General features: G+C 61.0%; 2 protein-coding genes across 2 annotated transcripts; both read left to right on the forward strand.

Moving 5' to 3' along the window:
* Positions 1 to 2,859: 2,859 nt before the first annotated feature.
* LOC119149126 (C-type natriuretic peptide-like) lies at positions 2,860 to 6,489 on the forward strand. The gene is made up of 3 exons (XM_037390075.1): positions 2,860 to 3,971; positions 5,351 to 5,631; positions 6,271 to 6,489. The coding sequence occupies exons 1-2, from the start codon at positions 3,873 to 3,875 to the stop codon at positions 5,621 to 5,623; spliced, it is 372 nt and encodes a 123-aa protein (XP_037245972.1). The 5' UTR covers positions 2,860 to 3,872; the 3' UTR covers positions 5,624 to 5,631; positions 6,271 to 6,489.
* A 1,416-nt stretch (positions 6,490 to 7,905) lies between these two features.
* On the forward strand, positions 7,906 to 11,897 carry GAPDH (glyceraldehyde-3-phosphate dehydrogenase). The gene is made up of 12 exons (XM_037390085.1): positions 7,906 to 8,202; positions 8,588 to 8,631; positions 9,159 to 9,258; positions 9,476 to 9,582; positions 9,667 to 9,757; positions 9,944 to 10,059; positions 10,182 to 10,263; positions 10,424 to 10,575; positions 10,688 to 10,766; positions 10,978 to 11,061; positions 11,206 to 11,303; positions 11,596 to 11,897. The coding sequence occupies exons 1-12, from the start codon at positions 7,921 to 7,923 to the stop codon at positions 11,663 to 11,665; spliced, it is 1,305 nt and encodes a 434-aa protein (XP_037245982.1). The 5' UTR covers positions 7,906 to 7,920; the 3' UTR covers positions 11,666 to 11,897.
* The last annotated feature ends 149 nt before the right edge of the window (positions 11,898 to 12,046 follow it).

Here is a 12,046-nt window from a genome sequence, read left to right on the forward strand (position 1 = left end):
TGGGGAAGAAGGTCTTTCTAAGAAGAGTCAAACTAACCACTGAGTATAAAATGCTCATTCCCTTCCCGTTTTGTGTGTAGTTATAAGTACACCATTCAGCTTCTCTGGACACAGGACCAATACGCTTTTGCTGGGTATAGGCCCGTTCATGTTTGAGCTGTTCCGAAGCTCCTGCCCTGCCAGCCCCTGCGGGGCTTTGGGAAGTTACCGGCATCTTTTCCTTGACTTGGGCCTACATTGTTTTCTGGGGTTTTTTATGCCAATACCTGAATGGACATAAACATGATTGATGCTTATACAAACAAGTAGATGAGGGAATGATGGGGTGACAGGTATATTTACTGGGCTGGGACACGTGGACCAAACACCACGCTCGAGTCCTGTGGCTCAATGGAAAGATCTGCCGCTTTGCCACCACTGGTGTAACAGCCAGATACCAGCGTAGACACCGTCCCCAGCTCCAGAGCGCCCCAGTAAGAACGGGACAATCCTGTGAAATACAAAGATCAGAAAGCTACAGTAATATTGCCCCTCTCCTGTCCTCCCTAATAAAATATTCAGTGAAGGCTACAGGAGACCGAGGCAGTAGCTATGGCATTCACAGCAGATGTGACACGGGCATGCGTACTGCCTGGGACTACCGCACGTGCAGTGTTGCTCACAAATGGCAATGAAAGAAAAGGACAGCGGGTACGGATCACTACCCGGGCTCGAGGCTTTACAAGTCCGCGCGTATATATGAGACAGTGTGTTGATGATAGTGTGGTGAGGGAGATATGACCAGGTGGCTGGAAGAAGCAAGGTGGCCATAAAACTGCTGAGCGCTGGCCTCCCTTCAGGCCACTCTCCCACCTCCTCACTGGCCTCTCCCGGCACCGGAGGAACTGGCAATCCTGTGTCCTGGGTGAAGGAAGTCCTGCAGAAAGGTGAAACAAAAACTCGGAGGGTTTAAACAGCTACACAGAGGCTGCTGCCCTTCTCTCTCGCACAAGCAGCTATTTCACTGGCCGCCACAATGCCCGGGGGTAATCCCGCTCCCTTGCTTCCAGGAGTGGGGCTCCTCAGTGCCCAGATTAGTGATGTTTCCATTCCCTGAGGGACTCCTGCCCATGGTGGGCTCCAAACTCCTGCACTAGCAGAATGACATGAATGTCTAAGAGGCTGCAGCAACCATCGGCCCTTCCCAACGCCGTGGGCCAGGGGGTGTTCCCCCAGGGCACTTCACCCCGTTCCCAGTCCACCCACACTCTCCAGTTGTCCTGCTCCTTATAAGCAACTGTCTGTAAAAGACTGATGGTGACTCAGCAGGAGACCACTTTTCTGGTGGTCTTGCAAGCTCTAGAACCGGTGCCCCAGCATCGCAGGAGGAAGGTTTTTTACAGAGGAAACTTATTAGTGCCAGAGAGGAAAGAAGGACAATAACCTATTTGAATCTGAGAAAACTGGGGCAATCGGGGACTCATCGTCTGCCAAAGCCTTTTCACTTAACACTCGTTGCCGGGACATGTCAGAGCAACTATTTGGTTCTACTGCAGACCCAGCAAGGATCTGGGACACAGAGCAGCTGCAGCTTCACAGCACCTGAGTCACTGAGCACCTGCAATTTACCCAGGCTTTGCTGGATTTGCAAATTTGCAAGAATTTGCAAGAAAATTTGCAAATTTTCTAGAGTCCTAAAAGTTTGTTGCTTGGTATGGGACAGTGATGCCTCCTTCCCTCTTGCCAACCCCAGCTTTTGCTGGACCCAAGGAGAGGACCCATCACTGGAGAGCTCAGAGCCTGTCTGTTCCTGCAGGGCTCAGGCTGTGTGCATTCAGGCTGGAATTCGGAGCAATTGCAAACACATTTCTGGCATTCTTCTTGTGGTATGGGGGCCACCATGTTCAAGGGATGCCGGGTTAAACCACTGCTAATTTCATATCAAAACTAAAGCATTGTTGCTTTTGTACTTACCTTTTGCTGAAGAAAGAGCTGACTCCTGGAACCTGTGCATTCAACCTGAAATACATCTGCCTGCGGCTGTCTTGCCGGGAGCAGGAATGCTCTAGCAGCCTGACTCAGCTGCTTCTGGATGATCAAATGGGACCAGGAAGTACAGAACATCCTCTTGAGACATCTTGCATGTGGGATGAACATGTGCACAATTTCCCATCCTCCTTCCCCTCTTCCCCACCCCTCCGAAATTTTCCCACCCCAGAGCTCCATAGCCCCCCACATCCAGCGTGGGCAGGGGCTGGCTGTGCACACGCACCCCTCCAAACGCCCACTGCAGAGCAGCTGCCCGTGCTTTGCAGTTTAAAAATGCTGGTGTGACAGTAACCTTGTTCCCCACAAGATGTGTCGGGGGGCTGTCAGCCAGGGCTGAGGGAGCCCCTCTGTTTGCTGGCATGCCCTGGATAGCTGGCCCAGGCAAGGGGGGGCGGGGGGTGGCCAGGCAGGTTCACCAGAGCGATGCTCCAGAGCCAGCAGCACCCACGATCACAGGTATCAGGTGGAGTTAACATACTTGGGTGCCCCCGACCTGTGCAAAGCCTCTCCTGCTTCCAGCATCAGCACTCCAGCCTGAAGCCCTAGGTCACTTTTCACGGGCTGGATGCAAAACGGTTCGTAAAACTTTCTGGTTCCTTGGGCAGGGAAGGAGGGCTCACAGAGCTGCATCTGCAAGTGCAAAATGCTGGGAAGGAAGGGAGAGGAGGAGGGAAAGAAAAATGTATGAACTGTGATTTTTCTTATCTCTGCAAAAGACTTTTATTTGAATTATCTTTTTTCCTTTAAAAAAAAAAAAAAAAAGCAGGCAGGCAGCAGACAGCTACCTGTCAAGTTTTGACCCAACTGCTTTGTGCAACAGTGCTGACAAAAGGGGCTGAAGGTGTCATCGAACTCCCCCGGCGCGCCCGCTACTGATCCCGTACCGGGGTACAGTCCCCCCACTCCTCTCCCCTGACAAACTTTCCTGATTAGTTTCTGCTTTCACACCCGGGCTGACTCCTGCACCCTGGTCTCCAAACAGTGACCTCATTGCCTTGTTCAGCTGGTGAGAAACTACAGTAAAATGGGAGAGGTAAACAAAGGCGGGGGGAGCTGATGGCCAGAAGATTTAGGAGGCAGGAATCTGCTCCTTGCCGTCCTGCTTCCATTGTGCGCCTGAGCTTGAGAAAGTGCAAGCTGAGCCTTGGCGAGCTCTTTTCTGTGCTGGTTCCTCTGGAAACTCAGCCCGGCCCTCCAGATGGTGGCTCAGGACAACCAGCCTGCAAGATGTACACCCGCTAGTACTAGACCTGCAGCCGTCACCGCTACCAATCCTGTAGAGTTAACGCTGGAATTCACACAAGCTCTTCATTACCAGACCAACCAGCTCGCCAAGATAAAAATATTAAAAATGGGAGGCTGGGGTGTCACAGAGCTGGTTTGTCTCGGAGCAGTGCAGCCCCAGCGTGCCTGCCCCAGCGAGCCGGGCTGCAGCCGGTGCTCACGCTGCAGAGAGTGCTCGGTACCATGCCACCAGGCAGCCTTCAACACCCTCCTCTGGGATGTGTTTCAAAGTGCCACCCCATTCCTGACCCTGATGGATACCCCCAGGTCCCGGCCAGCAGCAGCTCAACTCACATTTGTCTTCCCAGACACTCAGTAAACACCTTTGTGTCCTTTTTCTTTAGAGGAAGGGGTCTTGCTGAGCTCACCCTGAAATATATCACCCCGGACAAAAGGGCTGAAAGGTTAAGGGGCTCCGGGGGGGTAGCTCAGGAGCGAGCTGGGGGCCAGGCGCCTGCCAGAACCAAGGCTATAAAGGCACAGAGGGGGCGAGGGGCTGCATCCGACACGGATGCTGCGGGTCCTGCCTCACCTCCTGCAAGCCCTGGGATAAGAAGAAGATGATGGGGTTCCAGTTATGGCCTTGCTCACTTTTCCTCCTCTTAGTTCTGCTCTCTGCCAGCACTCGGGCTGTGTCCTTACCAGGACAGAGGCTACAGGTAGGAGGGATGGGGAAACAGCTGAGGGAGGCTTCAGGAGCGCAGGGAAAAATCTGGGGAGGTTGTGTTTGAGCCTGGGATGAGCAGTGCTCCCAAATTCCTGCTACCAGAGGCTGCTGTCTCTTCCCAGCGCTTCCCCTGCTTCAGCCCAACAGCCTCAGCTCTAGGCTGACTGCATCTTCATAACCCAGCTCCTGGGAGGCCCCAGCGTTACCAGACGGCACAGGCAGACAAAAGCTTTCTAGTGCTCTGCAGGCGGGGGCAGGCTGGCCGTGGGACTCGCCATGATGCCTGCAGAGGCTCGTGATGGACGGAGACTGGTCCTGTCCAACTGCCCTGCACCAGCAGCCACCAGAAATCACAGCCACATCCCTCGTCCTGTTCAACGCCTGGTTCTGATGTTCCAGGGGGAAGGTGCAAACCGTTAGGCTGGGGGTTTCCCTCCTAAGCCCCGTATCACCCCTCGGTAGCCCCTCTTTAAGGCCAAGAGCCACTGTCTGGATGCTGGCTAAGGGCTTCTTCACTTGGGTAAAGTTTTTCTCCTCAGCCATTACAGCAACAATGCTTCTGGCTTTCAAACCTACCCAGCTCCCCTTACCCAAACCTAACCTGAGCCCCGACACCTTCACCTTCACGTCATGCTGGGAAAGCTACAGGGAAGTAGGACATGAACTAACATCACAAGACTCGATCCTGCTATGACTCACTGCTTTCACTCCTCGCTGAAGATGCTTGTGTCTGCTTCAATGAACTCGCTACCAAAAAGAGCTGCACAAGGGCATCTTCGCCCTTGGCTCAGCACCCATGTGAGGGATGCATGCGGAACGGCCAGGCCATGCCTCTGCTGCACCTAACGCACCTCCCAGCTCTTATCTCCCTACAGCCAAGGGCTGCCGGCGGTGCCGGGCGTGTACAGCCAGCACAGGCAACCTGCAGGATTCCCGGCAGATGGGGAGTCCCCCTTCCTCACACCCGCTCTGCTCCTGCCTCCCCCTCATCTTTAGCTGCAGGTCCATCCTCCCCACCAGCCCTCCAGAAAAGAAAATAAGAAATGCCTCACAGAGGTGCTCAGCACCAGCAGAAGGAGCAAGAACTGAAGGCTGTTCCCTTCCCAGTGCCGGGGCACACAGCCTGACGAGAGCAGGGCAACCTGTGCGCGGGCAGAGGCTCGCAGCACCTGTGCCTTGGGGCAGGGAAATCATTCCAGACTGCAGGAGCTGCTGCTCTCACCCTTCCCAGTGTCCGGACACAATGGCGCAGGCACGCTGTGTGCTGGCACCATGCCTGAGCCCGAGGCAAGGTGTGGGTGGTGGGCTACAAGGGGGGAAAGGCTCATCCCCAGCTCCCTGCTCACCCACTCTCCTCTCCATTTATCCCAGATGCTCCTTTCCCAGTTGCTGCCCCTGGAGCCTGAGGCCACGCTGGCCGAAGAGGACACAAAGGAGGGGTCCAGTTTTGGCCCCCAGTTGATCTCCTCCACTGTCCCCTTCCTCCCGGCCGGGGCTAGAGCTGCCCGCCCCTCCGTCTGGCGCAAGACCCTTGCCACTCGCAAGCGGGCACTGCCTGGGGACTGGGCCTGGAAGGCCATGCCCAGGGGCTGCTTCGGGCTCAAACTGGACCGGATCGGCACCTTCAGTGGTTTGGGGTGTTAGCCTTGGAGGTGAGGGGGCCGGCGGCGAGGGCTGCAGCCAGCGGGCAGGGAAGATGGGGGGACTTGAGAGCATGGCCAGCCCGGAGGAGCAGGAGCGAGGGGATGGGGGCTGTGGGGCCACCGCCTGCCCACAGCCCGGGCAAAGGCTGGGATGCGGGACCACCTGTGCTACTGGGGCTGTGCTGGGAGTCCAGCTGGTGACACAGGGCTACTGTGCTACCAGGGTTGTGCCAGGGGTCCAGCTGGGGACACAGGACCACCCGAGGTACTGGGGCTGTGCTGGGGGTCCAGCTGGGGTGAAGGCTGGGACATGGGATCCCCTGTGCCACTGGGGTTGTCCCAGGGGTCCAGCTGGGACAAAGGCTGGGATGCAGGACCACCTGTGCTACTGGGGCTGTGCAGGGGTCCAGCTGGGCACACAGGACCACCTGTGCTCCCACGGCTGCACCAGGGGTCCAGGCAGGGTCATGGGACCACTCATGCTGCCAGGGTTGTGCCGGCCCCACCTGGGACACGGGACCACCTGTGCCACTGTGGCTGTGCCAGGGGTCCAGCTGGGGACACGGGAGCACCCGTGGTGCGGCGGCGAGGGCAGGCAGGCCGCATGGCGCCGGGCGGCTCACCAGCGCTGCTGCTGCTTCTCCACAGCCGGCGGAGCCCCGGGACCAGCGTGGGGAGCAGCGCGGCGTGTCCGTGTCCCCTGCGGCCCCTGCCCGAGCAGAGCGGCGGCGGCGGGGAAGCGGCAGAGGAACGTGCAGCGCTACCGGGGGGGGCTGCCCAGCTTCTCGGCTACCCCTCGCCCACCGGAGCCCCCTCCCTCCTCTCCACGGCTGAGGACTCGCTTGCTAATTAAAGAGCGCTGTATGAGGTTCTGTCTCCGAGCTCGGCGGATGGCTGCGCCCCGGCTGGAGCGGGGGCCGGGGGCTGGCGGCGCGGCGGGCGGGAGGTGGCGGTGGAGCCCGGGGCCGCCAGGCGCGGGGCCGTGCGGGGGCACGCCGCCATGCCGGCTGGGGCGGGCGGCACGCACGGCTGCAGTGCGGTGCTGCCGGGGCCGCTGCGGAGGGCGGGGGGGCAGCGGGTGGGATATCGACCGCAGGCTGGGCAGCAGGGGCAGAAGGGCTCTGTCGGGTCATCCCAGCTGCACTCTGCCCCCCCCCGCGCTGCCGTGTTTGCCCAGCAAACACAGGGGCCTCTTGTGTGTGCGGAAGCTGCCCCCCCGCCCCGAGCCCTCCGGCCCCCCAGCGGTCTGGGGCACCAGGAGCCCCTCCAGCCCGCTGTACCTCGCCAGCCATCATCCCCTGGCCTTTAAGAAAAGGTCGTAACCTTGTCCAGGTCTAAACTTAGCCGCCAGCCCCTCGGCGGCACCGGGAATAGCAGCGGTATAAGGAGAGTTGGGTTACGGTCGAGCTGCGTGACCCCATGCTGCCCCCCACCCTCAGTACCTGCGTGACTCCCCCGGCCCACGCCTCCCTCCTCATCCTCAAAGCCCCGCTCAGCCGAGCGGCCAGGGGGACAGACCTGCTCCCCGCCACCCCACCGGCCCGGATCCTCATCGCCAGCCAGTGCCCCGGGACCCCCACCCCACGGACAGAGGCCTTTGGGCACGCCGCGGGCACAGCGCCCGCCGCGGGCCGGGCCGGTGGCACCCGGGCTGCGCGAGCCCCGTGCCCGGCCGGGGGTGCAGCGTGTGGGCTGCGAGCTGGGCCGTGCCGGCGGCCATGCAGGGCTGCCGGCCGCGCGCTTCCTCCCGGGCGCCGCCGGTGAAGGCGGGCCGCGGCGCGGGCCAGGATTTCCGCCGTCACGTCCCACGGGCAGCGGCCGTGCCGCAGTGCCTCATTAAGATGGTGTTCACGCTGCGGCGCGTGGGCTGCCGGGGAAGCGGCCGCCATCCGCCAGAGCACGGCTGGCTAAGCCCACCCCGGGGCAGAGGCAGGCGGGGGTCCCCAGCATGGGGCAGACGGGCTGGGGCTCCCCAGCGTGGGGGCAAGAGAGCTCCCGGGCAGCACCCGCTCACTGCCCCGCGGCGCTCCGGGGGGATGCTCGGGGAGCTGCTGCTCCCTCAGGGTGTCCCCAGCATCGCTGCGGCCCCTACCCCTGCCACCACGCCGGGGGCTCCTGCTGCACTCAGGGTGGGGGTGGGGGGTGTCTCTCCTTTGTTCCCCGGTGAAAGCAGCCCAAGCTATTCCCGCTTCCCCGGGGGGCCGGCGGCAGCGAGGCCCGGGTCTGCAGCCCATCACCGTGGCGGGGGGGTTTCTTCCCGCCTCCCCCCATCCGGATCCTCCCCTCCACCGCGGAGCGATGACCTTCCCGGGCTGGGGGTGTGCCTCAGGGGGATGGAGCAGGGCGACCCCCCCCCCACCGCGGACCCCCCCAGCCCCGGTGCGGGGCCTTTGTCGGGGGGAGCGGGGGGGCCGCGGCCGCACCCGCACCGCGGCGCACGTAGCCCGGGCCGGCCCCCGCGCTGCCATTCGGCGCCGGCCCGGCGGGGCGGGCAGCGGCACGGCCCCCCCCGCGGCTATAAAGGGCGGCGGAGCGGCGCTGCGCCACCTTCTCACTGCGCGCCGGGGCTGCGGGCGGCAGGTAGCGGGCTGGGCTGGGCGGGGGGAGGGGGCGCAGGAGGGAGGTGGGTGGACGGACCCCCCGCCCCGTCATCCCCTACCCCATCCCCCATCTAGGGGCCGGGCGGAGCGCGGCCGCGGGCACAAAGGCGGTGTGCTACAAGATGGAGGCGGGGGGGCGGGCAGGCAGACACGTGGAGGGGGGGCAGACTGCCCGGGGGGGTATACACATCGCGCGGGGGGAGCGGGGTGGAGGTGGGGGAGCGGGTTCGGAGCGTGTGTGTTCGTCCATCGCCCCCACCCCCCCCCGCGCTGATGAGTGCGATGTTGGAGGAGGCGGTGGCTGCTTCCCCCGCCCCCCCCCCCATCCCCGCCCCGGCGCCTCACCGCCGCTTTGTGCCCCCCAGGAACATCTCCAAGAGGCGAAGATGGTGAAAGTCGGAGTCAATGGGTAAGAACGGGGGCGGGGGAGGGGGGGGACGACGGTCAGAGGCGCCCCAAGGGCGTTGGGGTGGGGGTGTGTGAGGTGGGGGCAGGTGCGCGCCCCGCCGCGGTCCCCACGCGTGGGGCAGGGCGCGGTGCTGAGTCACTTCCCCGCACGTCGGGGGTGACTCACGGCGGAAGCGCCGCCCGCCCCGCTGCCCCCCGGGGGTCCCCGCCGCCACCGGGGGGTGCAGCCCCTCGCTCAAAGGGCGCCCGGTGGATCGTGTGTCGGTGGCGGCCCCGGGAACGTGACCCTTCCCCCGCCCCCCCCGGGTCGAGGAGTAACTGGATCCCCGGGGCCACCAGTAAATTTAGCGCTTGACCTTTGCGGGGGGTGGGGGGTGTCGGTCTTAATCGTTAACCGGAGCGTCTCGGCCTTTGGACGTGGCGGCCGGGCTCCCTCCTGCTGGAGCCGCCGCAGCTCCGGCGGAAGGCAGCGAGCCGTGCGCGGAATTCCCGCTTCCTCTTCCTCACCCATGCCTGTCTCTTCCCCAGATTTGGCCGCATCGGCCGCCTGGTCACCCGGGCTGCCATCCTCTCGGGCAAAGTCCAGGTGGTGGCCATCAATGATCCCTTCATTGATCTGAACTACATGGTGAGTGGCCTTGCAGTGCCCCCCCCGGCCTCTCCGGGTAGGGCTCCTCCCGCTCCTTCTAGTAGCTTCCCGGGAACACCGGGTGCGGGGCGAAGGCACAGCAGCAGTGGGATGGAGTCACAGGGGAGATGGGGACCAGCGACTGTGCCCTAAGCCCAGCGAGGATGGGGGAGATGGCAGCCGGGGTGACTGACCGTGCCCCCCGTCCCCTTGCTAGGTTTACATGTTCAAGTACGACTCGACTCATGGTCACTTCCGGGGCACCGTCAAGGCTGAGAACGGGAAACTCGTGATTAACGGCAATGCTATCACCATCTTCCAGGAGTAAGTGTTCTCCCCCCTTCACCCCTCCGGGGGATGGAAGCCAGAGCCGTGCAGAGCCGCTCTGATGCTTCTGTGTCCCCTCAGGCGTGACCCCAGCAACATCAAGTGGGCAGATGCTGGTGCTGAATACGTTGTGGAGTCCACCGGTGTCTTCACCACCATGGATAAGGCTGGGGTGAGTGCGCCGCCATGGCACAGGGGGGAGGGATGCTGCTGCTCCTGCCCCTGGGCACGTTGCTGTGTACAGACTTGCTCAGGATGGGGCTGGGAGGGAGAAGAGGTTTCTCTGAAGGCGTGAGCTGTTGGAGGGATTCGGGGTTATCTAATGTGGTTTTTTTTTGGTTTTTTTTTTTTCCCCCAGGCTCATCTGAAGGGTGGCGCTAAGCGTGTCATCATCTCCGCCCCCTCAGCTGATGCTCCCATGTTTGTGATGGGTGTCAACCATGAGAAATATGACAAGTCTCTGAAAATTGTCAGGTAAGGAGAGAGGAAGATGCTCTCTGGCCTGGAGCTCTCGCCAGACGTGGGGGGGGTCTCATCTCTGGATGTGTTGCCCCTGGCTGATGTGCCTTCCTCTCTCTCTCTCCCCCTCCCCCCAGCAATGCCTCTTGCACTACTAACTGCTTGGCGCCCTTGGCCAAGGTCATCCATGACAACTTCGGCATCGTGGAGGGTCTTATGGTACGTCTGGAGCTTGGTGCTGCGGGGGGTGCCTTACCCACAGGTCCCCTCACGTGGGAGGGAAAGTGTCTGCTGTGCCCCCTGGGATGCTTTTTCCAGGGAATATTGGCTGTGTTCTTACTTGTGTGCACCCGTTTTTTTATATTTTTTTTTCCTCCAGACCACTGTCCATGCCATCACAGCCACACAGAAGACAGTGGATGGGCCCTCTGGGAAGCTGTGGAGGGATGGCAGAGGTGCTGCTCAGAACATTATCCCAGCATCTACTGGGGCTGCTAAGGCTGTGGGAAAAGTCATCCCTGAGCTCAATGGGTGAGGGGCCTTTACTGGCAGCCTGTGCTGGCGCTGACCCCACCCTGGCAGAATGGAGGGGCTGGCAGGGGGGTGCTGGGGGCTGCTCCCTGCTGACTTGCATCTCTCACAGGAAACTTACTGGAATGGCTTTCCGTGTGCCAACCCCCAATGTCTCTGTTGTGGACCTGACTTGCCGTCTGGAAAAACCAGTAAGTGTTGGTAACGAGACAGCATCCACACCTGCCCCTGCTTCCTCTCCGCTCTGCCCTGTGCCCGGGGTTGCCCTCTGCGTCATCCATTTTGTTCCCGAGATGGGATCTTTGAAAATGGCACCTGCCGTGGTGCTCCCCTGTCTCCTCCCCCCTGGCGGACATTTTGTGTGGGTCGGGATCTGACCGTCTGAAATTTGTCTCTTCTCAGGCCAAGTATGATGACATTAAGAGGGTAGTGAAGGCTGCTGCTGATGGGCCACTGAAGGGCATCCTGGCATACACAGAGGACCAGGTAAGGGGCTGTCTGCAGTTGCCTGTTTTGGGTTTGGTTTTTTTTTTTTTTTTTTTTTCTGATGTTAGCAGCCTTGCTGGGATCCCAGTTTGGGCACTTCTGGTTCCAGGCCATGGGTAAACTTGTATGTGTTTGAATTTCCAGGTTGTTTCCTGTGACTTCAATGGTGACAGCCATTCCTCCACCTTTGATGCGGGTGCTGGCATTGCCCTGAACGACCATTTTGTCAAGCTGGTTTCCTGGTAGGCATAGCCTGGGGGGTGGTGGGGTGGCACAGACGACCTAGACTTCTGTCCTGCTGGTGGTGCACAGACCCCTGCTGAGTAGGGTGGCTCCATGTGACAGTCACTGGAGCTGGTGTGGATAAGAAGTGTTCCTCCCCTGCTGGATGGAGGGTGGATGGGTTGCTTACGGCTTTCTCTACTGGAAGTGGGTGGGTTGGGCTGTGTGAGATGGGGCAGAGGAGCAGGAATGGCTGAGGAAGGGACCCAAGGAATGGGTCAGTCCTGACAGCACTTGTGTTTCTCTCCCCAGGTATGATAATGAGTACGGATACAGCAACCGTGTTGTGGACTTGATGGTCCACATGGCATCCAAGGAGTGAGCCGAGCACACAGCCCCCCTGCTGCCTAGGGAAGCAGGACTCTCCTTTGTCGGAGCCCCTGCCCTTCTTCACCACCGCTTAGCTCTGCATCCTGCAGTGAGAGGCCAGTTCTGTTCCCTTGTCTCCCCCACTCCTCCAACTTCTCCCCGAACCTGGGGGAGGTGGAGAGGCTGATAGAAACTGATCTGTTTGTGTACCACCTTACATCAATAAAAGTGATCACCATCTGAAACGCCTTGTCTTGTCTGTCAGTGGAAAATGGGGAGAAGGGCTGGGGCAGGAGGGTGAATCAGGTGGTGGCTTCAGGATGGGTCCCTGCCAGCCTGGCTGCGGGTGCTGAGGCAGCTTCCCCGAGAGCGCTGCCTGGGGTGCTGGGCTGTG

Source organism: Falco rusticolus, chromosome 5, assembly GCF_015220075.1.
Source record: "Falco rusticolus isolate bFalRus1 chromosome 5, bFalRus1.pri, whole genome shotgun sequence".
Taxonomy (NCBI): Eukaryota; Metazoa; Chordata; class Aves; order Falconiformes; family Falconidae; genus Falco; species Falco rusticolus.